Source organism: Lepus europaeus, chromosome 5 (genome assembly GCF_033115175.1).
Source record: "Lepus europaeus isolate LE1 chromosome 5, mLepTim1.pri, whole genome shotgun sequence".
Classification (NCBI taxonomy): domain Eukaryota; kingdom Metazoa; phylum Chordata; class Mammalia; order Lagomorpha; family Leporidae; genus Lepus; species Lepus europaeus.
The window spans coordinates 6,149,998-6,175,423 of NC_084831.1; the positions used below are offsets into that span (position 1 = coordinate 6,149,998).

Consider the following 25,426-nt stretch of genomic DNA (forward strand, 5'->3'; position numbering starts at 1 on the left):
CCCCTGAGTTACCTTCTCTCCCATGCGAACCAAAGGCGGGAGCTTTTTAAATTTTCCTTATGTTTATGTACTTAAAGGCAGAGAGACAGATTTTCCCTCTGCGAGCCCACTCCTGAGTACCCAGGGCAGGCTAGGCCAAAGCCAGGAGCCTGGGTCTCCCAGGATGCACGTTTGCGGGACGCTGGGATGGGAAGCAGAAGAGGATTCAAACCCAGGCACTGTGAAGTGGAATGTGGTCACCCAAGTGGGGTCTTGACCACTGCACCAAACGCAGCAGCTCTAAAGAACTGTTCATCAGTTGTCTGGCTCCTGGAGATGCTTCCAGAACTTCCCCCTGGTCACGCTCAGACACTTGAGAGCCTGGACCGCGCAGCCTCTGAGTGGTTGTGCCTGTAGAATGCCACAAGCAGTCGCCCTGCCCCAGTGTGTCACCCTGTCACTGGGTCTCTACTTTGGGAGAAGAGGAGCAGTCCAGGGGACCGCCTGCCAGCCCTGGGGGAGTGCTTGTATTCTGACGGGGCACTGGCGGTGTTTAAATACTCCAAAAACAACAGGAGCGAACCCCCTCGTTTTTATTTACTTATTAGGAAGGCTGAGTTAGGGAGGGACAAGAGGCAGAGAGAAGTCTTCCATGGCTGGTTCACTGCCCCCGTGGCCTGGCCCAGCCCTGGAACTCCATCTGGGTGTCCCACGGGGCCCAGGGAGCTGGATTGGAAGTGGAGCAGCTGAGAGTCACACCAGTAGCCGTACGGATTGCCAGTGTCGAGTCCCAACATCAGCGCCACCCCCTTGATTTTAAAGGAAAAGGATCGCTGTGGGACAAAAAGCAGGTGAGTGGACCAGACCTCCAGGAGCTCTTTCATGGAATCTCACGTGATTTTCAACCTGAACGTCTGGGTGATGCTTGCTTCTAATTCCTGGTGCGTTGTGGTTTCAGATTCAATGGCAGACGCTGAGGCCGGGCGAGGAGGATAATTCTCAGCTGTATTGAAGTTGCGTCTGATCTGTTCACCTCTGTAGTCGAGGGGAGGGTGGCTGGTGGCGTTGAGCTCTCGACAACCATCTAGGAATGAGTGACTTCAGTGAGGCTCCCGTGCTTCTAAGATGTGTGACAGCAAGGGCTTCCCAGTCCAGAAAGGCTCTAACTGAAGCCTTTAGTAAACTCCTTCTATGCCCATGTTCATCATAAACCTGGGTTCTTCCCAGTCCAGAAAGGCTCTAACTGAAGCCTTTAGTAAACTCCTTCTATGCCCATGTTCATCATAAACCTGGGTTCTTCCCAGTCCAGAAAGGCTCTAACTGAAGCCTTTAGTAAACTCCTTCTATGCCCATGTTCATCATAAACCTGGGTTCTTCCCAGTCCAGAAAGGCTCTAACTGAAGCCTTTAGTAAACTCCTTCGATGCCCATGTTCATCATAAACCTGGGTTCTTCCCCCAGATTTTCTCTGAAGAAGATTTAAGAATCAGATCGCAGGGTGGGGGTTTGGCATAGGGGTTTAAGACGCTGCCTGGACCGCCCGCATCCCTTACCAGTGCCTTGTTCCAATCCCAGCCGCCTACCGATGAGCACCCTGGGAGGCAGCAGGGGATGGCTTAGGACGCTGGGTCCCTGCCACCCATGGGGAGACCTGGGTTGAGTTCAGGGCTCCTGTTTCTGGCCTGGCCTAGCCCAGCCCCATCTATTGTGGGCACTGGGGGTTTGAACCAGGGCATTGGAGGTTTGTCTCTCTTCTTTCTCTACCTTTCAGATCAAATATTTTATCTATAAAGAGGGTCATTTGGCTTTAAAAGGAGAAGCATCTAAGCTCTCCAAGGCTTAGTCACTGGGTTTAATTACTTTTACATCGTGTCTGCGTGCCTTCAGGGCCCTCATGGCCTGCGCGGTGTGTCCCACACAGTCTGCAAGTTGCCAGGTGCCGTCTTCAAATTCTGACAACCTTGCAGGCAGGCCGTGTGGTCCGCATTTCGACGAGTAACACAGGCTCCGAGCGTGACTGGCCTGAGGTTTGAGTGCGAAGGTCGCCAACTGCAGGACTGGTTGCACCGCCTGTTGATTAAGTGAATGAGGTGGGGGTGGGGGTGGGCAGGAAGCTTGCTGGAGGGGCTGCCCCCAAAGCCAGCGTCCCGCCAACCGTTCCGTTCTGTTCACTCAAGGTACAAATCCACAGGCGACGGCAGCGATCGGTGCGCGCACCGAGGCTCTGTGGGGCCCTGTTGGATGCGCACTGAGGCCGCACACAGCAGGGCCCTTCGGGTGGGCCTAGCAGACCCCGAAGCTGCACCTCGGCTGCTCCCGGCTGGCCTTCGCTCCGGAACCCATCTCCAGGGAAGGAGGTGGAGTCCGGCCCACGCTCAGCCTCCGGGGTCCTGGGGCTCAGCTTCCGGTCAGTCCTCCGGCCTCCTGGATGCGCACAGGTGACTGTCGCCCTGTAGTAACCCTCAGCATCCGCGAGGACTCGATATCGACCTCAGGAAACAAACGTATTGTGCCCTTGGATGCAAAGATCTCCCTGAGCTTTTTTTGGAGCCCGGGATTTCGCTCCAATCGACACGCGTAATCCCCACCCAGGTCACTGGGTCTTGCAAACACAAGGCTCTATACAAGCCTGGACTACTGTAAAAATCAGTGTGCGTACTGCCTTTAAAAGAAACCACACAGGGTACCGGCGTCCCAGGCCGACACCTCTTCATAACGGTCGCCTTTGTGCAGGCCGGGGGTCCCGGGGTATTCAACGCACGCGCGCGTTCTTCGCAAGCTTTTAACCATTGGGGTGCCTCAATGGAGCACAGAGGCCGGGCTCGCCTAAGCGTCTGAAAGAAGACCGCAGCCTAGAGAAGCTCGGGCGCCGCGCGGCGAGCTCCCCGCAGCCGGAGCTTGGGCTCCGCGCGGGCGCGGACGGGCGCCGTGCGGGGCGGGGCGGGGCGGGGCTTGGGCGCCGGAACGCGCGCCGCTTCCACCTCCAGCCGCGCGGGGGCGCCGCAGCTTCCGCCAGCGCCCCGCCCACCGCGCTCGCCCTGCGCCCCGATTGGCTGCGCAGCGGGAGCGCGCCGAGTCAGGGGGTGGGCCCGCGCCGGCTACAAAGCGGCGAAGGTCACGGCGCGAGCAGGCGCGCGCCGCCGCCCCGCGTCCTCCTGCGGCCCGAGCCGGGCCCCGCCGCCGCCGCCGCCGCCGCCGCCCTCGCGCGGGGAGCCATGGAGGGAGTGAGCGCGCTGCTGGCCAGCTGCCCCACGGCCGGCCTGGCCGGCGGCCTGGGGGTCACGGCGTGCGCCGCGGCCGGCGTGCTGCTCTACCGGATCGCGCGGAGGTGAGTGCGCGGGCCTCGGCCTGCCCCGCGCCCGGCGCGCTCCGCCCCCGCGCCGAGACCGAGTTTGGAGCCGAGCCTGGGCAGGGGCGGCCGGGGGCTCGGGCTCCTCGCACCTGCCGGGGAACGGCCAGGCCGCGCGGCCCCCAGGGTCCCTGCCGGCGCGTTCCGGCCTGCGCACATCCGCCCGGGGCTGAGCCGATTGCTGGAGCTGGAGCCGCGTGTCCCTGGAGCCGGAGCCTGCGAACCCGGCTCGGGGGGACGAGGCGGTCGTGTCGCCGTGCGAACATCCTAGGAACAGTACGAGTGGGTTCGCAGCTGCGGGGGGGGGGGTGGTGCTCGGCTCGTGGCGGGGCTGGGACTCGAACCCTGGCGACTGTGTGCCTCCTGGGGCAGGGGTGCGGAGGGAGAGAGAAGAGGTGAGCGTGGATGAGCCTCAGCGGAGGAGCAGGCGGGAGCCAGGAATCGGGAGCTCCGGGCTCGAAGGCGTCCCTGATGGCCCAGACCCCAGGGTGGGTCCCAGTGGGTCCGAACCTGCGCTGTCCGGCACGCGGGAGCCGAGGTCCCAGAACTCGCTGTGCCTCCTGGACGCGTGTGAGCCGTCGCTCCAGGGGTCCCGGTGCCCAGCCGGTCACTCCTGGGTCCCCGCTGTGGCTGTCCTGCGGTCTTGTGTCACAGGCCTCGCCTCCCCTCCCCTGCGGACCGGAGTCTGGGTCCCCCTAAGGCGTTGGGAGAGTTGGTGCAGCAGGAGCCAGGTGGACGCCCCGAAGCCCTTTCCCTGGTGGGCGGCAGACTGCAAGGGGCCCAGTGTGGTGGGAGGACCGTTCTCAGACACGGCCCCTGGAGCACCGGATTTCCGGCTGCTGTGCTGACCCCAGAGAGACCAGGACGGGGAGGCTGCGTCCCCCTGTCTCCAGGGCGCAGACTGGAGCTCTGGCTGCAGCAGGGGTTCGCTGGGTGCTGTTGGCGGGTTCGGCGCCGAGGGGAGGGGGCTGTGGACAGAGCAGACTCCTCCAGCTCCGGCCTCTGCTTTCAGGTCCGTCGGGGCTGACCCTGGCTTCCCTCGGGGTCTCGGTCAGGGCTGACCCTGGTTCCGCCCTCGGGGAGTCTTGCCCGGTTCCCGTCGTGGTTGCAGTGCTGACGCGGCCCGTGAACACTGCCCCCTCCCTCGGCAGCCGCCCCACGCGGGGGCAGGTGCTGGTGTTCTCCCCGTCTTTCAGTGGGGAAACACAGACTTGGAGAGAGTGGCGTGCCTGCCCTGCATCCCCCAGCTGCTGAGTGGCAGGGCCCAGCCTCGTGCCCACGTCACCTGTCAGCGAGCTTCCTGCCCTGGGTGCCCACCCAGCACAGCACAGGCTGGCGACCCAGCTCACACTTCCCTGGGCTTGCCCGCCCCTCCAGCCGGTAGTCACGGTGACCGGTCGGTGACCAGTCGCTTCCTGTGTCCCCGTGCCGCTTCGGGTTGTGTCCAGAGTTCATTCTCTGCAAGGGACGTCCCCCTCGGGAGCCTCGGGGTCGACCGGGGCTGTCGGTTGTCCAGCGTTTGTGGGTGGACAGGAGGCGGCCTCAGGTTCGGTGGCCCAGTGTGTCCCCTCGTCCAGAGTCCCCTCTGACGCTGGGCAGTCCCTGCTGGCGAGCTCACCCGTTCCTGAGTGGCGGCAAAGGCCCCACACGGCAGCTCTCCCGGGAGCTGTCCTTGTCCTCGGGTCTGGCTCGGAAGCGGAGTCTTGCTGGCGTGGTACTTGGTAAACCGATCGCGGTGGCACACCTGCCCAGGGCAGGAGTGGTTTGCAGGTTTGTTGTCTCGCTGTAGGCTGCGTGTTTTGCTCTGGGGCCAGAAGCCCATTGTCCTGGCAATGCCCAGTTGTGTTTTGGTGGCGCTGTCACTGAAGCCCAGTGGGTGCCTTCGTGGACTCTGCAATCGGATGGGGCGACCCATGTGTCACCTGCCCCGAGTGCAGAGGAGCGAGTGAGGAGCCACGCTGGGGCCCTGCCAGTGCTGACCTCCGGCTCGCTGGACCCCAAGGAAGCCAGCCTGACTTCGAAAGTCTTCCAAGCCCCTTTCAGAGAGGCTGTACCCTGCCCAGGGACTGGGGGGTACGCTGGCCTCCCATGTCAGCTCACAGCAGCAGCTGAGCCCCAGCCAGTGTCTCCTGCGGTTCCTGGGCCGAGGACCTCACTGCGAGCTCACACCTAGGACACGAGGGCGGTGAGATGCCAGGACAGACGCGTTGTTCTCACTCGATGTCGGAGGAACGCATCAGCTTCTTTGTGTGTTCTGGGCTTTGTGGGGTGTCCCCTGCTCCTGCCAAGGGGCCCACCCCCCCGGGGCTGCCAGGAGCTTAGCTGGGAGAGCAGCCTGGCCGGGAGTGGGGCCTGGGCTTGGGGCCACAGCCTGGACCTCTCTGGGCCTGTCTTCCTCTCCTGTCCGTGGCACAGATGCTCCATCCTTGCCTCAGGCCCTGTCCACCAAGTGGGGCGGAGTGGATGGGGGACACCCGGGCCTGTTTTCCTTGAGCAGAAGCCTGGGCGGCAAGGCTGGGATGGAGCTGGACACCTGCGGGCACTCCTCTGTGGGACGGGGTCACGGTCACATGTCTGGGAAACCAGCTCAGGGCACAGGGAGTGAGATTCGGTCCCTCTGGGTCCCTGTGTGTCTCCCGAGACCTCCAGCCTTCAGCAGGGCTGCTAAATGCCGAGGGCCTTTGGATATTTATGACATAATTTGTGGGCCATACAAGATGATCAGCTCAAAAATGAGCCTGCTGGCCAGTGCCGCAGCTCACTAGGCTAACCCTCCACCTGCAGCGCCGGCACACCATTTTCTAGTCCCGGTCGGGGCACCAGATTCTGTCCTGGTTGCCCCTCTTCCAGGCCAGCTCTCTGCTATGGCCCAAGTGCTTGGGCCCTGCACCCCATGGGAGACCAGGAGAAGCACCTGGCTCCTGGCTTCAGATCAGCGCGGTGCACCGGCCGCAGCGGCCATTGGAGGGTGAACCAACGGCAAAAGGAAGACCTTTCTCTCTGTCTCTCTCTCTCACTGTCCACTCTGCCTGTCAAAAAAAAAAAAAAAAAAAGCCTGCTATAAACGTATTGAATTTCAAGTCCCACCCGCACTTGCCTTGGCAGGGCCAGACCAAAGGATTTCATGGGCCAGGCGTCTTGCCCCGCTGCTGGGGGCTGCACAAAGGAGCCACAGACCACCTGGCCAGGGTGGGCAGCAGCCGCTCTGGCGGAGAGAAATGGGGCCCTGCAGGGATTACCGAGGGCAGCGAGCGACGAGAGCTGGAGCCGCTGGCCCCTGGGGTGGGGGCGAGGGGGACAAGGGCTTATCTTAGCCTCTGTACACATGAGGAGCGCTTTCCCTAGCGACAGGGCTGGGGGTCAGAGTGGAAGCAGTGGCTTCTTGGGGCAGGAGGGGCAGCAGCGCCCCAGAGGAAGCCACGGGCCCTGCCCACTGCCGCCTTCCCCCTCAGGCTGGGTGACAGGGCCGAGGGCCATCGGACCATGAGGTCCCCGGCCCGGTCAGCAGCGGTCAGGATGCCCCCGACACGAAATTATGGAGCCTATAAAACAGCTGCAAGTTAGCAGGTGCTTCATTGCCCGGGCGCTGACCGGGCATTGCAGCGGGAAGATAGATCCCCAGCCTCCTGCCACCCCGCAGCCCCATGCCGGCACGGCTGCCTCTGTCACCTCCGGTCACTCGTGAGGCCCTGCCCGTGGCTCTCTGGGGAAGGGGCTCTCAGCAGACTCTGTGACCGGTGAGGAAACAGAGGGTCTGTGAGGCCACAGCAGTGGGCACAGGGCGGGCCTTGCTGTAGACAGGCTGGGGGGTCCCTTGTCACAGCGAGCATTTGGCTGGGGCTGGGGCTCTGGGTAGGAGGAGAGGAGGTGTAGGCAGAGGCTACTGGGGACCCCAGCCACCCAGTGGTCTGCTTCCCCACCACCGCCGCCGCAGGGCGCGACTGCTCTCCTCTGGGCCAGTTACCGCTGAGCACTTTTTAAAATGTGTGCTTCTTTTCATCTATTTGAAAAGCTGAGAGTGTAGGACAGACCAGAAGATCACTCCCCACATGCCCACAACAGCAGGGGCTGGGCCAGGCCAAAGCCAGGAGCCAGACACTACCTGGGTCTCCCATGTGGGTGGCAGGGGCCCAAGCACTTGAGCCATCACGTGCCACCCCCAAAGTGCATTAGCAGGAAACTGGATCAGAAGTGGAGTAGCCGGGACTTGAACTGGCGCTCTGACATGGATGACAGCCCATTGCGCCACAACTCCCGCTCTTGTTAAGCACTTCTGAGACAGGCCCAAGAGGGAGGTGCTCTTGTCCCCAACTGACAGGTGACAAGAGAACTCCCTTATCCTGCCCGTGCTCGGAGGACAGGGCCAGGCCCCAGCACTGCAACAGGAGCCTGGGCCTTCCCTCCCCAAGTCTGGGGCAGGACAGAGACCGGGCCGGCCCTTGGCTTCACAGGGCACCTCTGAGCTATGTCGTTGCATCCTGTGCCACGCAGGACCCATGGTGCTGTGGTTGCTCCCACTCCACCGTTGTGGGCACCGAGGATGGGAGACTGGGGACTTCCTGCAGGCACACCCCAGGAGAGGACTCTGGATCTGTCCTGTCTCAGAACGAAGACCCTTAGGGCTTTGCCATCTGGCCCTGTAGCCAGCAGGGCCGTCTGTAGGGGGGTGACTGCCCGCTCTTCAGGGGCCCAGGCCAGGTTCCAGGGCTGGAGGAACTATGGGGGAGAGCAGAGGGCGGGGCAAGGGCTGGAGGTAGCCTATGGGGGGGAGCAGAGGGCGGGGCAAGGGTTGGAGGTAGCCTATGGGGGGAGCAGAGGGCGGGGCAAGGTTTGGCGGTAGCCTATGGGGGAGAACAGAGGGCGGGGCAAAGGCTGGAGGTAGCCTATGGGGGAGAGCAGAGGGCGGAGCAAAGGCTGGAGGTAGCCTATGGGGAGAGCAGAGGGCGGGGCAGCAAGGCTTCAGCAGCTGCTGTTTGTGACCCGTGTTTCTGATTCCTGAGACTGGAGGAGCTTGTTGGGCAGTCGCTGTGTGCGAGGCCCTGGAGCCAGCGAGGCAGCTGGAGGGGCCTGGAGCACAGATCCCCCAGTGTCTGGGCCCGGATTATCCCACAGGCCACACCTGTCACCACACGTGTCCAGCAAGGAACACTGTGGGTCTGCCCACCCTTGTTGCCTCCCCCAGGGAAGGAGCAGCTGTCCCAGTCCCCACCCCGCAGCCTCCGTGGCTCTCTCTCCTGGGGACCCCATGGGAAGCATAGCAAGCCTTTGTAGCCCGGCAGCTCCCACGGAGACTTTGCACAGCCTGGGACTAGGACCCGTGGGGGAGGGGTGTCCCTGAGCTTTGGGCACTGGTCCCCGACACTCCCCACATCTGAGCTCTTGGAGAGGTGGGGTGTGGGGGTGTGGGAAGAGCCCAGCTGCATCCCAGGTGCCTCGCTGGAGGGCTGGTCCTCCTGGGAGGGCACGGCAGCCTGCCCCCGCCCCTCTCCCTTCTCCCCCTACGCTGTCCTGTGCTCCCTGGGCTGTGTCTCCAGTCCAGTGGTCCTCAGATCCTGCTCCAAGCACCCTTTCCCTGGAGGCCGGTCCCCCAGGCTGACTCCGTGTCCCTCGGCCCGCAGGATGAAGCCAACGCACACGATGGTCAACTGCTGGTTCTGCAACCAGGACACACTCGTGCCCTACGGGAACCGCAACTGCTGGGACTGCCCCCACTGCGAGCAGTACAACGGCTTCCAGGAGGTGCGGCCGGGTGGGGCCGCTGCGCTGCTCCCTGTCCCATCCCACACCCCTCCTCTGCCGGCCTGGCCGCGCACCGTCTTGCTCACTTCAGTCCATGGTTTTTCCCCTGCACCTTTGTTGGAAGCAGGCTTGGGGCTTATGGCAGCTTATCAAAAGTCACGCTCCTGAAGGTGACACACTTGGGGTGCACACCCAGGCCTTCTCAGCTCTGCCCTGGAGCAGGGGCCGGCACTTCCTGCAGTGGGCAGATAACATTTCAGGCTTTGCAGGCTGTGCGATCTCTGCCACAGTTACCCAGCTCCGCCGGGAACTAGACATGAAGGAGTGAGCCTGCTGGTGTCCCTGTAACACTGTTCACACCGCCAGGCGGCCCACCCATGGGCCATGGTTTGCTGACCGTGTGCAAGCTGAGCTCTGAGAGCTGAGGGTTCGGTGCCAGGGAGAAGCCTGGGGTGGGAGGCGGCTTCGGGTGGCAGTCAGGCTGGGGGCTTTACTCTGCACGTGGGCCTGCAAGGTTCTTGTGAGGGTCTGGAAAAGAAGCTGCTACTGCAGGTAAAGGAGGGGCTCTGCCGTCGCTCCCGCGGCCGTGCAGGTGTGTGGGGCTCTGCCGTCGCTCCCGGGGCCGTGCCTGCCTGCTGCTCACAGAGTCGTCCCCCCTCCCCCCCCCCCCCCAGAACGGCGACTACAACAAGCCCATCCCTGCCCAGTACATGGAGCACCTGAACCATGTGGTGAGCAGCGTCCCCAGCCCCCGCGACCCCGCACAGCCGCAGCAGTGGGTGAGCAGCCAGGTGCTGCTGTGTAAGAGGTGCAGCCACCACCAGACCACCAAGATCAAGCAGCTGGCCGCCTTTGCGCCGCGCGAGGAGGTAAGGCCGCCTGCCCGGGACCGCCCCTGCACGGCCAGAGCGCCCAGGGCCCCTGCTTGCCGGGACTCTGGGCTGGCCTCACATGCCGGGGCGTGGGATCTCCCTCATCTTGGGGACCCGTGCTTCTTGCCCCCCATGTTTGTGGTCACTGCTGTCTGGGTACAGGCCTGGATGTACCAGGAAAGGCCTTGTGCCTGCCAGTGCAGAGGGTCTGTCCTGCAAAGAGCAAGGGGGAGGGTCCTGGTGACTGTCCTGTCCTCACCCGCTCAGGGTTCAACTTGCCCATGGGCAGTTGGTTCTGATGGCTGGGGCAGGATTGCCTGGGGGCACCCCAGCTCCTGGGTGGGAAAGGAAGCACGCTGCTGGGGGAGGCCTGATGCCAGGAGGGGGGCTGAACTGGGGGCTTCTGCCCGGGGCCCCCCGTGGGACCCAAGAGCCTTGGTCCCTGGCTGCTCCCGCCTGCCCTGTCAGGCCATGTTTCCTGTAACCCAGAGACGCTAGCTTCCCAGGTGTGGTTTGGAAGGGAGAACGGGGTGAGCTTGTGCCAGCAGGGAAACTCGAGGGAGACTGGAGGGCGAGAGGGTGCTTGGCACCAGGCAGCTTTCTGGGTGCACCAGGTCTCAAACTGCCAGGCCCCCGCTCCTGCCACTGCAGACCAGAGGTTTGTCCCCCTTGGACACGGGGAGGGAGGGAGCGGGGGTGGACTGCCTGCAGGCCCAGCAGGGCCTCTAGTGTTTTTCAGACTCAGTCTCAGGGAGAGAGGCAGGCGCTGCTTCCCAGTTGCCTGGAGCCCTCCCCCTATATCCCCCCCAGCTCCCCCTCCAGGGAGCCCTGAGTCCGGTTCTCAGGCCTGGCAGCAGAGAGCCCAGCCCAGCTCCCAGGGTGGGTGCATCCCTGGGGCAGTAGCGCTTCCCAGAGTGCTGTGTCCCCTGCAGGCCCCACCTGTGCCAGCCTCGCTCCTGGAGCCCAAGTCACGGTGCACTGTGGGCAGACTAGGGACAGCTTGCCCTTGTACGACCTGCGGCCCGGCCCCTGAGATGCCAGCCCCCGTGTGTCGCTCCGTAGGGCAGGTACGACGAGGAGATCGAGGTGTTCCGGCACCACCTGGAGCAGATGTACAAGCTGTGCCGGCCGTGCCAGGCGGCCGTCGAGTACTACATCAAGCACCAGAACCGCCAGCTGCGCGCCCTGCTGCTCAGCCACCAGCTCCAGCGCCGGGAGGCTGGCCAGCCCCACACGCAGGTCCGTGGCGGCGTCGGCCTCCCTCAGGCTGGGCCCCGGCGGCCCGAGGCTGGCCCTGCTTTTTGCAAGATTGCTTTGAAAGGCAGAGTTGAGAGACAGAGATCCTCCACCTGCTGGTTGACTCCCCAGAAGGCCACAACAGCTGGGGCTGCGCCCAGCCAAAGCCAGGAGCCTGGAGCTCCATCCAGGTCTCCCACGTGGGTGGCCCAAGTCCATCTTCCACTGCTTTCCCGGACATGGTAGCAGGGAGCTGGATCAGAAGTGAAGCGACTGGGACTCAAACCAGTGCTCCCATATGCAAGGCCAGTGTCATAGGCTGTAGCCTAACCCGCCATACCGCATGGCAGGCCCCCCGGTGAGCCTGGGGGGCTCACTGGTCCTGGGGAAACACCCTGCCCATGCAGCCACTTTCCCACCGTGCCCCTTGGGCCCTTCGTGTCAGCAGCCAGAGTGGGAGTACCCCAGCGGAGAGACCAGCATCGGCAGCTCTGGCTGTGTGTGTCCCTGAGCGTAGATTTGTGGGCGGCGTCGCTGTCTGGTGCTGTCCCCAGACCATCCATCATGTGTGTGCCTTCAGCAGCCTCCGTGCTGCCCTGAGGCACCGTGACCCCCACTTGCAACTGTGGCGGCCCAGCCCATGCCACCGTCTTTTCTTAACTTTTGCCAAGGTTGTCTGCGCATTCACTGTAGTGTCAGTTAAAGTCAGTTTTTAGTGACAGCCTGAGGCTGGTGTGGTGTAAGATCACCGTCGTAGGGAGAATATTTCTTTGATGAGAAGGTGAGGGAGGCTCCCTGCTGCGGTGTGGGGGACCGGCTGGAGCTCCTGGTTTGCAGGCGTTTGGAGCATGAACCAGTGGCCTGGGCGTAGCGGACGGGAGGTCTCTGTCTCTCTTCTCAGATAAAGTAAATGAGTAAGAAGAGGAGGTGGGGGAGCAGTGCCCCTCCCCACCGGAAGGGTGGTGGGAGGTGCAGGGCGTGGGGCTGGGGCATCAGGAGCCAAGTGGCCTCGGTGTGGGGCTGGCCGGAGCCCCTGCCCAGTGTGGGCCCAGGCCGGCTGTGGGTGGCTCTGGCGTCTCGCTGACCTGCTGCTCTCCCCTCAGAGCTTCTGCTCCTCGGCGGTCAAGGCCCCGGTGCAGGTGATCCTGCTGCGCGCCCTGGCCTTCCTGGCCTGCGCCTTCCTGCTGACCGCCGCGCTCTATGGCCCCAGCGACCCCTTTGCCCCGGGAGCCGCCCTGCCTCCAGCCCTGCCACCTGGTGGCAATAGCTCCGCCACGCCTGACAATGGCACTGCTGCTGGGGCTGAGGGCTGGCGGCAGCTGCTGGGCCTGCTGCCGGAGCACGCGACAGAGAAGCTGAGCGAGGCCTGGGCCTTCGGGCAGAGCCACCAGACCGGCGTCGTGGCGCTGGGCCTGCTCACCTGCCTGCTGGCCATGCTGCTGGCTGGCCGCATCAGGTGAGTGCAGGGCCCTTGGCAACGTGGGTGGCTGCTTTGGTGCCTGGGGACAGGAGCCGAGAGGCCTGGCTGGCCACAGCCCGGGGCCAGGCTTCCCCACACAGCGAGATGAGCCGGTTCTTCAGGGCTGCTGGGTGGGAGTGAGCGCACATGACTTGCCTTGGAGCAACGGCGTGGGAGCAGCCCCCCTCCCCCCGCTCTGCCTAGAGACCCCACAGACTCCTGTCTATGAAGTTGGGGTCATGATAGCCACCTGCCTCCGGGGTTGGGGGCCCCGGGGTCTTCAGGCCTGGCCTTCCCTCCTGTGGCAGGCCCTGTTGGGTGCCGTATCTGTGCCCCCTCGCTCCTCACAGCCGTGCTGACACCTAGGAGCCGCCCGGTGTCAGGTGGAGGAGGCCCGGGCTCTGAGGTCGGCTGGGTGTGGGTATGGGGGGCCGCCTGGGGTGCTCACCACGCCTCTCCCCTGCAGGCTGCGCAGGATCGACGCCTTCTGCAGCTGCCTGTGGGCCCTGCTGCTGGGGCTGCACCTGGCCGAGCCGTACCTGCAGGCCGCCTCGCCCAGCTGGCTGGACACGCTCAAGTTCAGCACCACGTCCCTGTGCTGCCTGATGGGCTTCACAGCAGCTGTGGCCACGAAGAAGGCGACAGGCCCGCGGCGCTCCCGGCCCCGAAGGTCAGAGCAGCAGCACTGACTGCGGGGGGAGGACACGATGGCCAGGCCCGCGCGGGGCCCCGCCGGGCAAGCCTCTCGGTCTTGTCTGCTCTTACCGCCTCACGCCGCCCGCCGCTCCTAGAGCCCCAGGGCCCGGCCCAGCCCTGCCTCTGCCTGTCCCCCACCCCACCCCAGCAGGTGCCCCCGCTGCCACCGCCTCTCTGGCCAAAGAGCCGGTGAACAGAACAGGGGCAGCGCCCCCAGCCCGCCTGTGCCCCGTGGCTTCCTGCTGGCTCCACGGGCCCCACTTGACCCTTCTGAAAGGTTCCGACACCACTGGAAGCGCTGTCCCCCTCCTGCCCCTCAGAGCCCCTGCTCAGGGGCCGTGGGCTGGGCCTCTGCCACACGGCCCCACCACCCAGACTCAGGGCACAGAGGGGAGAGGGAGCCAGACAGAACCTCCTGTCTGGTCCGTCCCGTCCAGCCTGTTACCACTGGGTCAGTCTGCGGCCTGGCTCCTTCCCCGAGAGTGGAGAATGCAGTCCATGGGCCCAGGCTGGCCTTGGCTGTGAGTGTGGGTGGTTGTCAGCATGGCCTCTGTGAGGCCAGGCTGTGGTGGGAGGTGTCCGGCTCGGGAGGCTGCTGACCTCCACTTTACCGTCAGCTACCCGGGCGCGCTCTGCCCTCGCCGCCTGCAGGGCTGCCCTTGCTGGCCGCCTGTTCTTCCTCACGCTCCTCTTTGGGCCCTGGGTCGGCACAGCTAATGGGCCCATGGGACACACAGGCCCCTAGTGACACTGGGTCGTTGTCACCTTGCTCCTCTCGAGTGTGTCGGTGTCACCAGCCTCCCCTAGCCTCTGGCAGTGGCTCCTGGGGACTGGGGTTCCAGTGGTCTACCTCTGTGGGGGCTGCCCCAGAGCCCTCACAGCCTCGGCCATGTGCCCCTCCCCCCCACTGAGTCACACAGGCTGTGAAATACCTGGGGGCCTCCCGGAGATCCCGTTCCCAAAGTCACAGCCCCAGGGATGAGCCCCAGACCTGCTCCTCGCCAGTTGTGTGTCCTGGCCAGGACCCTGCTGTCGGACCTCTGTGTAGCACCTGGATGAGAGGTGGCCCCTCCAGGACACACGCATGGGTGCTGACCTCATAGGAGGTAGCAGGGGGAACCCTCTGGGAATCGAGCTGCCGCCCCCATGCAGAAGTGCTTGGCCAGGAGGCTGATGCCAGGGCTCCGGCAGGAACATGGACAAGGTTGTCCCTTACCTGCCGGTTGCCTCCTGGTGACCCTGTGTAGGTTGGGCGGCTCCTGCATCCAGGATCTTGTGTTCTGCCACTTGTCACTCGGAGCATAACCCCTACACCAGGTGTGGCCCGGAGTGCACCAGCTCCTCCACCCTGTGCCTCGGAGCCCAGGAAAGCCAAACGCAGGTTACACCTGCGTGAGGGGACCCTGGTCAGCCCCTGCAGAGCCCCCGTGGGGAGCTCCTGCGTGGTGCTGTGAATCTGTTGGGGGAAGGGGCCTAGGGAGTTGCCCTGCCCTGCCCCCCAGAGCTCCTGTGACTGCTCAGTGCACATGGTGAGCGGGGGTGGGGAGGGCAGTCGAGATACCAGGGCTTCCGTGCCCCAGTGCCGGCTGCTGCTCTGGCGAGGTGTGGCTAGGGTCACAGCCCCTACGCAGCAGGAGGGAGTTCTGCCCAGGGTACCCTGCCTGCCCCTTCACTCCCGGACGGCCATCGGGATGGGAGAGAAGGTGGCAGGCCTGGGTCATCGGCTGTGTATGCCCTTGCTGGGCTCCAGGAAGGCAGCTGTGTGCTGATTTCCGCTTTGCTTGGCCCTGTGCGTGTCTGACTTAAGTTATTTAGGATAAGCAGAGCCGCTCGGCTGGCGGCATCCCCTGCTAGGCGGTGTCTCTCCTGCCCTCTGGTGGGCACAGAAGGAACTCTCAGGACAGGGCTCACAAAGGAAGTGTCCCTGGCCTCTTTACTGTTGTGTGACGTTTTTAATTACCCGTGTGTTCTCTAAAGTCTCATTCATTACTTGGAGGAAGTTCAGGTTGCCCTGGATCGGGGCCTACCCCTGCTGGGCAGCGCAGCCCCTCCCCTGGGGGCCACAGTCAGACCATCCCCCAGCAGGGTGGGAGCCCCCTGAGGACCAGTGACCCTCCCTACAAGTGGGAGGGGGCTCGGCCTCTACGTCCCCACCCTTGTCCCAGGACACTCCAAGCCCCCCAGCAGCGTCGCCCTGCCCCACCCAGTCCTGGAAGGAGCCCGTGTCCCGTGTGTGTGCCGTGGCCGGATCTCGCCTGTCCCGCGTGTGCTAGAGCTGTGGACGATGTTCCATGACCCCAGCGTTGTAACCACTGCCCTGGCCCTGGCCGCCGTGTCATCAATAAATGCCTGTGGGACTCTGCTTCCCGGCGGGCGTCAGGCACCACGACTTCCTGCCTGTTTTCTTCCATGTCTCTCCAGAGGGCCTCTGTGCCCGGGCGGGGGGGGGGGGGCCTCTGGGGTGCAGGTGCCTGCGCGGGAGTCAGGTGGGGGTGGGGGTGACGGTGACGCCGCTCACCGGTGCCGGCTGTCCTCGCTTGCCTTGCTGGAGCCTCTCTTTCCTGTCTGAATAAACTGCTTAAAGTGTGGGCCTCGCTCTCCGGCTCTGGACGCGGACAGGGCTGGCCCGAGAAGAGCTCTCGTCTCCCGCTGGGGTCAGGAGCATCCCAGTGGCCACGCCAGCCGGCGGGCACCCAATGGGGCCTGCACTCTGAGACCCTGTCCAGGGAGGGCCTCGTGCCCGGAGGAAACATCCTGTACCCTTGAAACCCTCAGGGCTGCTCGTAGAGCGAGCAGAGCGCCTCGCAGAGACCTCCCATTCCCTCCCCCCACCCTGCCCTGCGAGAGGGTGGCTCATTGAGTGACGTTAGCCCAGGCATGCGGCAACAGGGCTCAGACTTCCAGAGAACTCACTCCAGCGTTCTCAGCGGCAGCAGAACTGGGCCAGCCCTGTGCTGAGTGGGCAAGACTGGGTGACGTCCTGGGGTGAGCCCGGGCCAGAGCAAGAAGCAGCACGGACAGAAGCCGGAGGGCCCCGGAGCCTCTGGGCCTAGCTGGCCTCTCCCGCAGCCGATTCTGTGACTCTCACCTGTCCCCCAACAATGCTGCTGGCTCCCTGCACCCCCCTACCCCTCCCCCCTCGCCAGGTTCTTGTCCCAGGGCCACAATTGGCCCGCCCCATGCAGCAGGATATAGAAACCGGGTGCAGAGCTGCCACTGCTGGGGGCCTGGGTGGGGCCTGGGTGATGGTCCTGCGTGACGGGGCACTCGGCCCAAGGTTCCTGAATGTGGCCTCCCATGGGCCATTCCAGGCAATGGCGTCACCCTGCCGAGGGGTGTCGCGGTTCTGAAATGACTACAAAGTCTTGTTCCCTGCTTCGCAGCGCGACCGGATTCCCCAGAGCCCTGGGGGCAGAGGGGTGGGCGTCAGGCCCAGAGCGCGGGTCAGGGCAGCGTGAGAGTGTGTCCAGCGGTGACCTGCTGTGTTTCCAGTACTAGGCCTTGCCTCTGGTCCAGGTAGCCTCCTGGGACTTTGGGAGGCAAGAGAGGCCACACGGTTGTCCCGATGTCAGCGGCTGATCCCACGCTTGCCTTACAAAAGATGTGTAGGAGGAAAGGAAGAAAAAAGAGGCGGAGAGATGGGTGGCGTGGAGCTGGGCTAGCGACCCCGAGAGCTCGGTCGTGGTGGGCACGGGTACCTTAGCCAGCCCCCAGCTCGCCACGGGGCTGGGCCAGCCTGCCCGCTGGTCAGCACATTGTCCTCTGGGCTCGTTTGTCCCTTGGGAGCGAGGTAAGGCTGGACGCCCATGCTCCACCCGGATGGCAGGCTAATGTATTAACTGCCTCTGACCCTCCCCCTGTAATCGGGTGCCCTAACCAGAAGCATGGTTGACCCTGTGGCTTGGGGCCGCCAGGCCCCATGGTGTGATTTGTACCATTCTCGAGTTAAAGAGACACTGTCACCTGTCTTTAAGGCGGCCTTGTGGTCATTTGCAGGTCTTTGCTAAGTTTGAGTCTGGCGTGTGTCCGGTGCGAGGCTCTGCCTGGGCCGCCTCCCCTTCTGTGCCCCAGGGGCGTTTCCAGTGCCTGAGGCCACCCGTGGGCAGAGTGGGGAGCAGAGGGTGTCTCTGAGCTGAGACCCCGGGCCCAACACGGGAGGTGGCAAAGAATCCGAGTCCCGGAAGCTTCACGGAGCGTGTGGCACAGGGCTGGCCGTTCTGTATCGAGGCGCGGGCTGGGGCGAGGCCGGCGAGGGCGACAGTGTCACTTTAATACCGAGACTCGTAGTGGATCTAGTTTGCTGTGAGCCTGAGCAGCCGGAGGGGCATGCAGGGAGGGGTGGGCCACACTGGCGCCTCCCAGCCACCTGCTCCTAATGGCGTGAATGTGGTCGGGACGCTTTCCTGCTTCAACTAACGCACGCCTCCCCCGGGACCCCGCCTCGGGCTCCGCCTCGCAGCACGGGAGAGGGGCTGGAGGCTGCTTCCAGAACCTTCTTCGCTGACCCTCCGCCTCTCTCTCCCGTGCCCCACGGGCCCTTGCAGGTACCTCCCTGGAGACGCCACTGGCCTCTGCCCCACCAGCCCCAGCCTGGCCGTGCCTTACCCAGCAGTTGGAGGCGCCTCGCCGTCCCTCTTCACCCCCACCCCACCCGGCTTCCTGCCGCTCACCAGCCAGCAGCTGTTCCGGTCTGCCCGGCGGGCCTCGCCCTCCTCGCTGCCCGGCCGCCTCAGCCGGGCCCTCTCGCTGGGAACCATCCCCTCTCTGACTCGAGCAGGTAAGGGGCCGGCAAGCACTGGCGGACGGAGCGAGGCTCCAGTGAGTGCCAGGTGGGGGCAGTGCGGGCCAGTGGGCAGAGCCCCTGCTGCTGCAGAGACGGGCAGAGCTGGGCTCGTACCTTGGAGTGAGCTGCCCTTGGCCAAGGGATGTAGCCACTCGGAGCCTCGGTTTCCCCTGGCGGTAGAACGCCCCTCGTGGGTGGATGGGGGTGCCTGGTGCCTCCTGTGGCTTGGCCATTGTTACTGAGACTCTGCCCAGGCCTTTGAGTGTGGCCCCGATGCATTTATGGAGTGAAGGTACGAGAGCGGGCCCTGGCTTGAGAGGCTTGGTCCCGTCTTCTGCCTCTCCGTGCAGGATCTAGGAAGTCCATGGTAGGAAGCGAAATCCCACGGGTAAGAAGCTCCTAGGTATTTATTCACAAAGAGCCAGACGAAGCTCCCACCTGCCCGTTCTCTCCCCACATGCCCACAACAGCCAGGGCTGGGCCTGGGGCGGGAGGCAGGAACGGGAACTCAGGCCAGGTCCCCTGTGTGGGTGACAGGACCCCGTGACCTGAGCCATCGCTGCCCCCAGGGCACATCAGCAAGAGGCTGGAATCAGGCGCCAGACCTGGGAATCGAGGTTAAGCACGGGGCGGGGCGAGCAGGCGTCTCACCTGGCATCCTAACCGCTTACACCTGCCCCCGAATCCAGTTCTAAACACGATGTGATGATCCCGGCGCATCCTGGGCTGCCTCACGCAGGGCTGTGTCCTGGGGCTGGCACTGGGAGACCACCAGGCAGGAGTCACCTTCAGTGACCGTGAGGGGTGGCCTGGGTCATTCAGTTAGAGGGGGGAGGACAGAGAGGGATACCAAGATGAAGATGCTCATCTTCCCTCTGCTGGCTCACTCCCCAAATGGCCACAGCAGCCAGGAGCCCCGATCTCCACCTGTTCTCTCACGTAGGCCGCAGGGGCCCGTGCACGTGGGCCATTTTCCACCTGCTGGGCACATGAGCAGGGAGCTGGATCAGAAGCAGAGTAGCCAGGACTGGAACCAGCGTGCTCACGTGGGATGCTGGCTTCGCGAGGTGTGCCTTGACCCTTTCTGCCCTGACGTCAGCCCCTCAGCTGCTGTAGGCGCCAGACTTGGCAATGAGCAGTCAGACAATGTCGGCTTTGTGTCAGGCGGCCCGGGGCCCCTCTGCTGCTGAGAGCTGGGGTGCGGCTCCTTTCCTCAGGCCGCTTCTAGCCCTGTCCTGTACCCAGTGCACGTGCCCCACAGCAGGGACAGGTCCTGGAGGGAGACAGCGTCTGAGCCGAGGGGAAGGGGTTCGGGCCTGCTGGGTCGGATGAAGCAGGTCTGGACTCTGGGTGTTTCTGGGTAGCCAACCATGAGCCGGGTGGCTGGGGGAAGCTGGCAGCTGCCTGTTCCCTGAGCCCCGGGCCAGCACCAGGCCCTGCACCAGGCTTAGGGGATTTGGCAGGCAAGTTCTGGCTCAGGCCCTGCGTGCTGGTGGAGTCTCCATGGGTGGGCACATGGTGAGCAAGAAGTGCCCTGGGAGCCTGCAGCTGGGCCCCTCCCTAAGGGAGTGCTCGGGAGAGGGGGGCACCCTCGGGCCTCTGCAGCACCAGAGTCCCACACTGATTGCCCCAGCACTGTGGCTAGCTTTGTGCCGTAAAAATAAACTGATCCTGGCCGGCGCTGCGGCTCACTAGGCTAATCCTCCGCCTTGTGGTGCCAGCACACCAGGTTCTAGTCCCGGTTGGGGCACCAGTTCTGTCCCAGTTGCTCCTCTTCCAGGCCAGCTCTCTGCTGTGGCCCGGGAAGGCAGTGGAGGATGGCCCAGGTCCTTGGGCCCTGCACCAGCATGGGAGACCAGGAGAAGCACCTGGCTCCTGGCTTCAGATCCACACAGCGCGCCGGCTGTGGTGGCCATTTGGGGAGTGAACCAATGGGAGGAAGATCTCTCTCTCTCTCTCTCTCTCTCTCTCTCTCACTGTCTAACTCTGCCTGTTAAAAAAAAAAAAAAAAGCTGATCCTGGTTTGTCATCCCAGGGAGTGCAGGCGGAGACTTGACCTCTGAGGGGAGCAGTTTCTGCCCCTCGTGGCTCCTGCAAGGCAGGGAATTGAGCCCACGCCCATGCCCACACCACACGTCTGCGCTGCTGTGTCACCCTTGTGACACCCGAGGCCGGTGAGGTGCACCGTGCAGATTTGCCACGAGAGTCAAATGCAGAGAATTAAAATCCTGGGGGCAGCCAGGGCCCGGGGCCTCGCACACAAGGCGTGAGCCTGGGCAGGTGCCTGTACCCTGCGCCCATCTCTTGGTCCCTTCATGGTGACTCCCATGGTGTCTCCCCTGTGATGGGAGGGAGCGAGCTCATCAGGGAAGCACCTGGAGCCGGGCCTGGACACACGTGGCCCTGTCACCCTCCAGGGCCAGGGCCCCTGGTGCCAGCCAAGGCCCCTCCCTGGCCGCTCACTGCTCCCTTGTGCCCACTGCAGGGTGGTTTCACTGTTCCCTGAGCAGACACCCCTCCCTGGTTTGTGGGGTGGGGGCAGACGGGGCCCAAGCACTGACTACCGGTGGAGGGGCTGGGACTTCCTTCGGAGGAGCGGCTCCTAGAGCCAGTGCAGGCCTTTAGGATGGACCTCCCACCCCTGACCCCTTCCCCGGGACAACGCCGTCTCCCTGCCAGCCTGAGGCAGAGGCCCAGGAGCGGCCAGTCTGAGGTGGCCGCCGGCTTCTGCAGGCATGGTCTGGGTGCAGACCATCTGGTGCCAGATGGGGTCCCTGGGTCCCCATTCCCGGGGTGGACCCCAGAGATAGGTTCCTGCTGGTGACCGGCCAGGACCTGGCCCAGCACCCAGCTTGCTGTCTCAGCCTCTCTGTGCAGACCCCACCCCGCGTCCTGTGGCTCGTGCCCAGCAGGGAGACCCTCTCCTGGCTCTGTAGAAAGGGCCCTGTAAGGACTCTGATTGGTGGGCCGGGGTCGTGGGTACAGGGCTGGCCCACGTCTGAGCAGCCACTCCAGCAGGGCACAGGGCGGTCTCAGCTGGACGCTGGGACCCAGTCATAGGTTACGTGAGGGGGACTGGGCCGGGCTCTTGGGGTGCACCTGATGTAGGAAGAAACAGCACATTTGGGGCTCTCGGGTCTGACACAGGCAGCCTGAGGCTGGGGTTAGTGGAGGAGGCAGGACCTTCCAAGGAAGAAAGGTCTAGAACAAGGAGCCTGAGGAGCAGCCCAGGCCAGCTCTTGCTGCAGCCCAGCATGCCTTGCAGTTTCTGTGTCTTCAGACTGGGCCTGTGCCCTGCGCACCTCAGGCAGCGGCTTAAGGGATTGGTTGGGCACCTGTGCCCACGGAAGGGTGGCGTTAACGGCAGATCTTCCCTGGGAGCCTGGGGCTGGGGGACGGACGGGGAGTGAGCAGCCTGACGGGCCATGTCTCTCCTAGACTCCGGCTACCTGTTCAGCGGGAGCCGCCCACCGTCTCAGGTGTCCCGATCTGGGGAGGTCCCTGTTGCAGGTAAGGAGGCGGGGAGTCCAGAGGAGGGACGGAGGAGCTGTCCCAGGAGGGGCCTCAGTGTCCTCTCCTGGGAAGTGGGGGTGGCGGTGACAAGGGTCGGGTGGGGGCGGGGGTCACAGGTGGAGACGCATCACGCACCAGGACCCAGCCACCAGCAGGCCCTCCCGTCTCCAGACTTGCCCCAGCAGGACCTTGTGCTCAGCTTTGGGAGAAACCGAGGGGCGTGGGGGGAGGGGCTGGGTCCCCAGGGCTCCCTCTGCCCCCACCTCCACACAGCAGCCTCCGTGCCGGCAGCCGAGCTGTGCCCGCGTCCTCACCGTCCTCACGGTCCTCACCATCCCTGCCGTCCTCACCGTCCCTGCCGTCCTCACCGTCCTCACCGTCCCTGCCGTCCTCACCGTCCTCACCGTCCCTGCCGTCCTCACGGTCCTCGCCGTCCTCACCGTCCCTGCCGTCCTCACCGTCCCTGCCGTCCTCACGGTCCTCGCCGTCCCTGCCGTCCTCACCGTCCCTGCCATCCTCACCGTCCTCACCGTCCCTGCCGTCCTCACCGTCCTCACCGTCCCTGCCGTCCTCACCGTCCCTGCCGTCCTCACGGTCCCTGCCATCCTCACCGTCCCTGCCGTCCTCACCGTCCCTGCCGTGCTCACCGTCCTCACCGTCCTCACCGTCCCTGCCGTCCTCACCGTCCCTGCCGTCCTCACCGTCCTCGCCGTCCTCACCGTCCCTGCCGTCCTCACCGTCCCTGCCATCCCTGCCGTCCTCACCGTCCTCATGGTCTTCGCCATCCTCACCGTCCTCCACCTCTCTCTGCAGATTACTTCTCTCTGCTTTCCGGAAGCTGCCCCGCCTCCCCCCTCCCTTCCCCGGCGCCCTCCGTGGCCGGCTCCGTGGCCTCCAGCTCTGGCTCCCTGCGCCACCGCAGGCCCCTCATCAGCCCTGCCAGGCTCAACCTGAAGGGGCAGAAGCTGCTGCTGTTCCCCTCGCCGCCCGGCGAGGCCCCCACCTCCCCCAGCAGCTCGGACGCGCACCCGCTCTCCAACAGCAGCCTCTTCACCGTGGAGCCGCCCCAGCTCCCCCAGAGGCAGCCAGCGCGGGACTCGAAGCACAGCATGGGTACGGCCTCCCCCAGCCCTCCTGGGAGCCTGCTGGGGGCGGCCGAGGCCCCAGGCCAGGCGCTGCCCCCTCTGACCCAGACCATCCCCCCCAAGCAGTGCCTCACGCTCCTGCTCCCAGGGCGGGGGGGGGGGGGGGGCGGCTGAGCACTGCCCGGGGCTGAGACCCTGGCCCTCCTCCCGCAGACGTGAGGTCCATGCCGACCAGAGACCGCAGCTGCAGCGGCCTGTGCATCAAGAAGGAGGACGACTCGTCCCAGTCGTCCACCTGTGCGGTGGACACCACCACCAGGGGGTGCTCCGAGGAGGCCACCACCTGGAAAGGTCTGTGTCCCGCGTGGGGGTCGGGAAGGGGGCCTGCAGCGCTGACAGCCTCCTGGGGCCCCGCAGGTACTGAGCCCAGAGCCTGGGTCCCGGCGTTGGCCCTGCGGCCTGCCTCTGTCCACACTGGCCTGGAGCTCCCCTGCTTGCTGACCACGGGCACGGGCATGAGCTGGGGTCCAGGAGTCGACGCCAGTTCTCCTGGGTGAGGGGCGCGTGTGTGCTGAGTTCTGAGCAGAGGAGCCAAGGGCTCCCTGGAAGCCAGCGCCGCCCCCGTCAGGCAGACTGGGGAGTTGGGGGGAACCAAGGCCAGGTCCCTGTTGCCGTCACCCCACGTGCCCCGGGTACGAGACTGGCAGAGGTATGCCCCTTCCCCATGGGGAGGCCTCTGCCTGGCCAGCCTGGGGGTGGCCGGGGAGGTCCCGAGGCCCCCACGCCCTGTCCTCTCGTGGGCTGGGGACACTGACAGGCGCTCTCTGCTCCCACAGGCCGTCTCGGCCCCTCCCTGGTGCAGGGCCTCCTGGCCGTGAGCCTGGCAGTCAACGCCCTCTTCACCTCCGCCTACCTGTACCAGAGCCTGCGCTGAGCCTCTGAGCGCTGGGCGCTGCTGCCACCACTGCCGGCTCCAGGGCCCCGACCTCGCTGGCCCACCTGCCCGGGCCGCCGGCTCCTCACCTGCGCACACAGGCTCAGCCAGGGTCCGAGGCCTCACCTCCGTTGTTTGGTGCTGACTCTGGTCCCCAAGCCAAGGATCCGGGGGGCCGGCCGCCCCGGCTCCCCTCCCTGCCATCTGGTGGAGCCTGCTGGCGAGGTCACCTCTTCCTCCTGTACACCCGGTCCGGGTGGAGCTCCCTGGGGGAGGCAGGGGTGGTCGCCAGTCCAGTGGAAGGGGCGGGCCTCCAGACATGGGCATCGCTGCCCCCGTGTGGCCGGCCCTTCCTGTCAGCTCTGCCCAGGGCAGGTGGTGCTGGGGCTCCCCGGCTTCCAGGCCGTGGGCCCTGCTGGGCCTTCAGGGCCTAAGAAGGCCCCTGCCCTCCCCTCCCTTGGGCCCCCTTCCCTGGGGACTTCCTGGCAACGTGAGGACACGGCCCAGGTGCTCTCTGGCCCTCCCTCATCTGCTGCCCACAGGGATCCTCACCTGAGCCCCTGGACCTCAGATAAGACCAGACCCCCGGTGGGCCCTGGGTTTTCAGTCCCTGAGCTGCACCTGAGCCCCCCATGGCCTTCATCTCCCCTGCCCCCTCCCTTGGGTGCCACCACTGCCCTTCTGACCCCTCTGTGCCCAGTCCCTTCCTGCCCCCTGGGACTGGAGACCCGAGGAGCAGCAAGGGTGAGCCCCCGGGGGGTTCTGTGAGGTGTTAGGAGGGCCACGGGGCGAGGAGGGGCCTCGCTACCATTCAGGGATAGAGGTTAGTTTTATTTTTCTACACGGCGCCAGGCGTCTTGCTGGCGGGCAGGAAGCCCCCGGCCCTCCCCGCCAGGGAGCTATCGTTTTTTTAAGCTTTGGGTGCTTTTTTTAATAGTTTTTTTTTTTTTTTTAACTCGTGGGGGAGGAGAGTGCTCTGACGTCACCCTCCCCCTTCCTGCCCTGGGAGTCCTGTTTCCTGCCCCGTCCACCACCCAGAAGGTGGGCACCTGGGGACCGGGGTGGCCGCAGGGCTCGGTCTAGCTGCCAGAGATTCCAGCCTGGGAGTGGCCCCTGTCTGGCCCGGGGCTCTAGTGGGAGCGTGTGTTGAGTTTTTAATTTTATTTTTTGCGTAACAAAACCAAACTCCATTCCCCAGTCCCTTCCTCTCCACGCTGCAGCTGGGCCCAGCGCCCCACGGGCCAGGCTAGCTGGGAGGGGATTTTACTTGGGTTTTGTTTCAAACAGAAAGTGCAGCCTTATTTTTCTTTACAAAAGCAAAAAACAAAAAAAATGAAACCAAAAAAGATATGAACCTTTGACCTGCGCCTCGCTAGTCTGTCTCGTCCTTTGCTTGGGGGGCCGCAGCGCTGAAGAGGAAGTGACTTGGTTCACTGATGGACAGAGCTGGGGGTTGAGTCCAGGACGCGGCAGGGCATGGCCCTGTCCCCTCCTGCCCTGGGCTTTGAGGACTTAGGGTGGGATCAGACCCCTGGGCCCAGCGGGAGCTTGCTCACTGCCATCTGCTGAGCAGGAGTCCTCCGGAGCTGGGGCTCCCCAGCCCCCCCGACTCTCCCAGGCAGACCCCAGGAGGGCTGACTGCTGGCCCCAGCACCAGCTCTGGGTCGGGCTGTGCGGCGACTGTGGGCTGTGTGCATCCTCTCCAGCTTCAGCCGCACAGAACTGATGCGGGAGTGGTGGCTGCCGGCTGCCGTCGTCCAGCCCAGGGCCACCGGGAGACGG

General features: G+C 64.7%; 1 protein-coding gene across 2 annotated transcripts; it reads left to right on the top strand.

Annotated features, from left to right (window-relative positions):
- The first annotated feature begins 3,193 nt into the window (after positions 1 to 3,193).
- TMEM201 (transmembrane protein 201) lies at positions 3,194 to 25,046 on the top strand. 2 transcript variants are annotated; one of them, XM_062190387.1, is made up of 11 exons: positions 3,194 to 3,306; positions 8,946 to 9,066; positions 9,741 to 9,935; positions 11,001 to 11,177; positions 12,278 to 12,630; positions 13,100 to 13,303; positions 17,874 to 18,106; positions 21,551 to 21,622; positions 22,439 to 22,738; positions 22,924 to 23,061; positions 23,547 to 25,046. In XM_062190387.1, exons 1-11 carry the CDS (start codon positions 3,194 to 3,196, stop codon positions 23,642 to 23,644), a joined length of 2,004 nt encoding a protein of 667 aa, XP_062046371.1. In that variant the 3' UTR covers positions 23,645 to 25,046. The 2 variants fall into 2 exon arrangements, with proteins under 2 accessions (XP_062046371.1, XP_062046372.1); XM_062190388.1 differs by lacking the exon at positions 3,194 to 3,306 and adding an exon at positions 3,549 to 3,603 and having other exon boundaries at positions 23,547 to 25,045.
- The last annotated feature ends 380 nt before the right edge of the window (positions 25,047 to 25,426 follow it).

Excerpts from the sequence above, each read along its gene's own strand:
- TMEM201 (XM_062190387.1), top strand. The coding sequence starts at position 3,194 with ATGGAGGGAGTGAGCGCGCTGCTGGCCAGCTGCCCCACGGCCGGCCTG. Across the intron at positions 11,178-12,277 it reads CTGGCCAGCCCCACACGCAG|AGCTTCTGCTCCTCGGCGGT; the intron begins GTCCGTGGCGGC and ends CTCTCCCCTCAG. Across the intron at positions 18,107-21,550 it reads CCCCTCTCTGACTCGAGCAG|ACTCCGGCTACCTGTTCAGC; the intron begins GTAAGGGGCCGG and ends TGTCTCTCCTAG.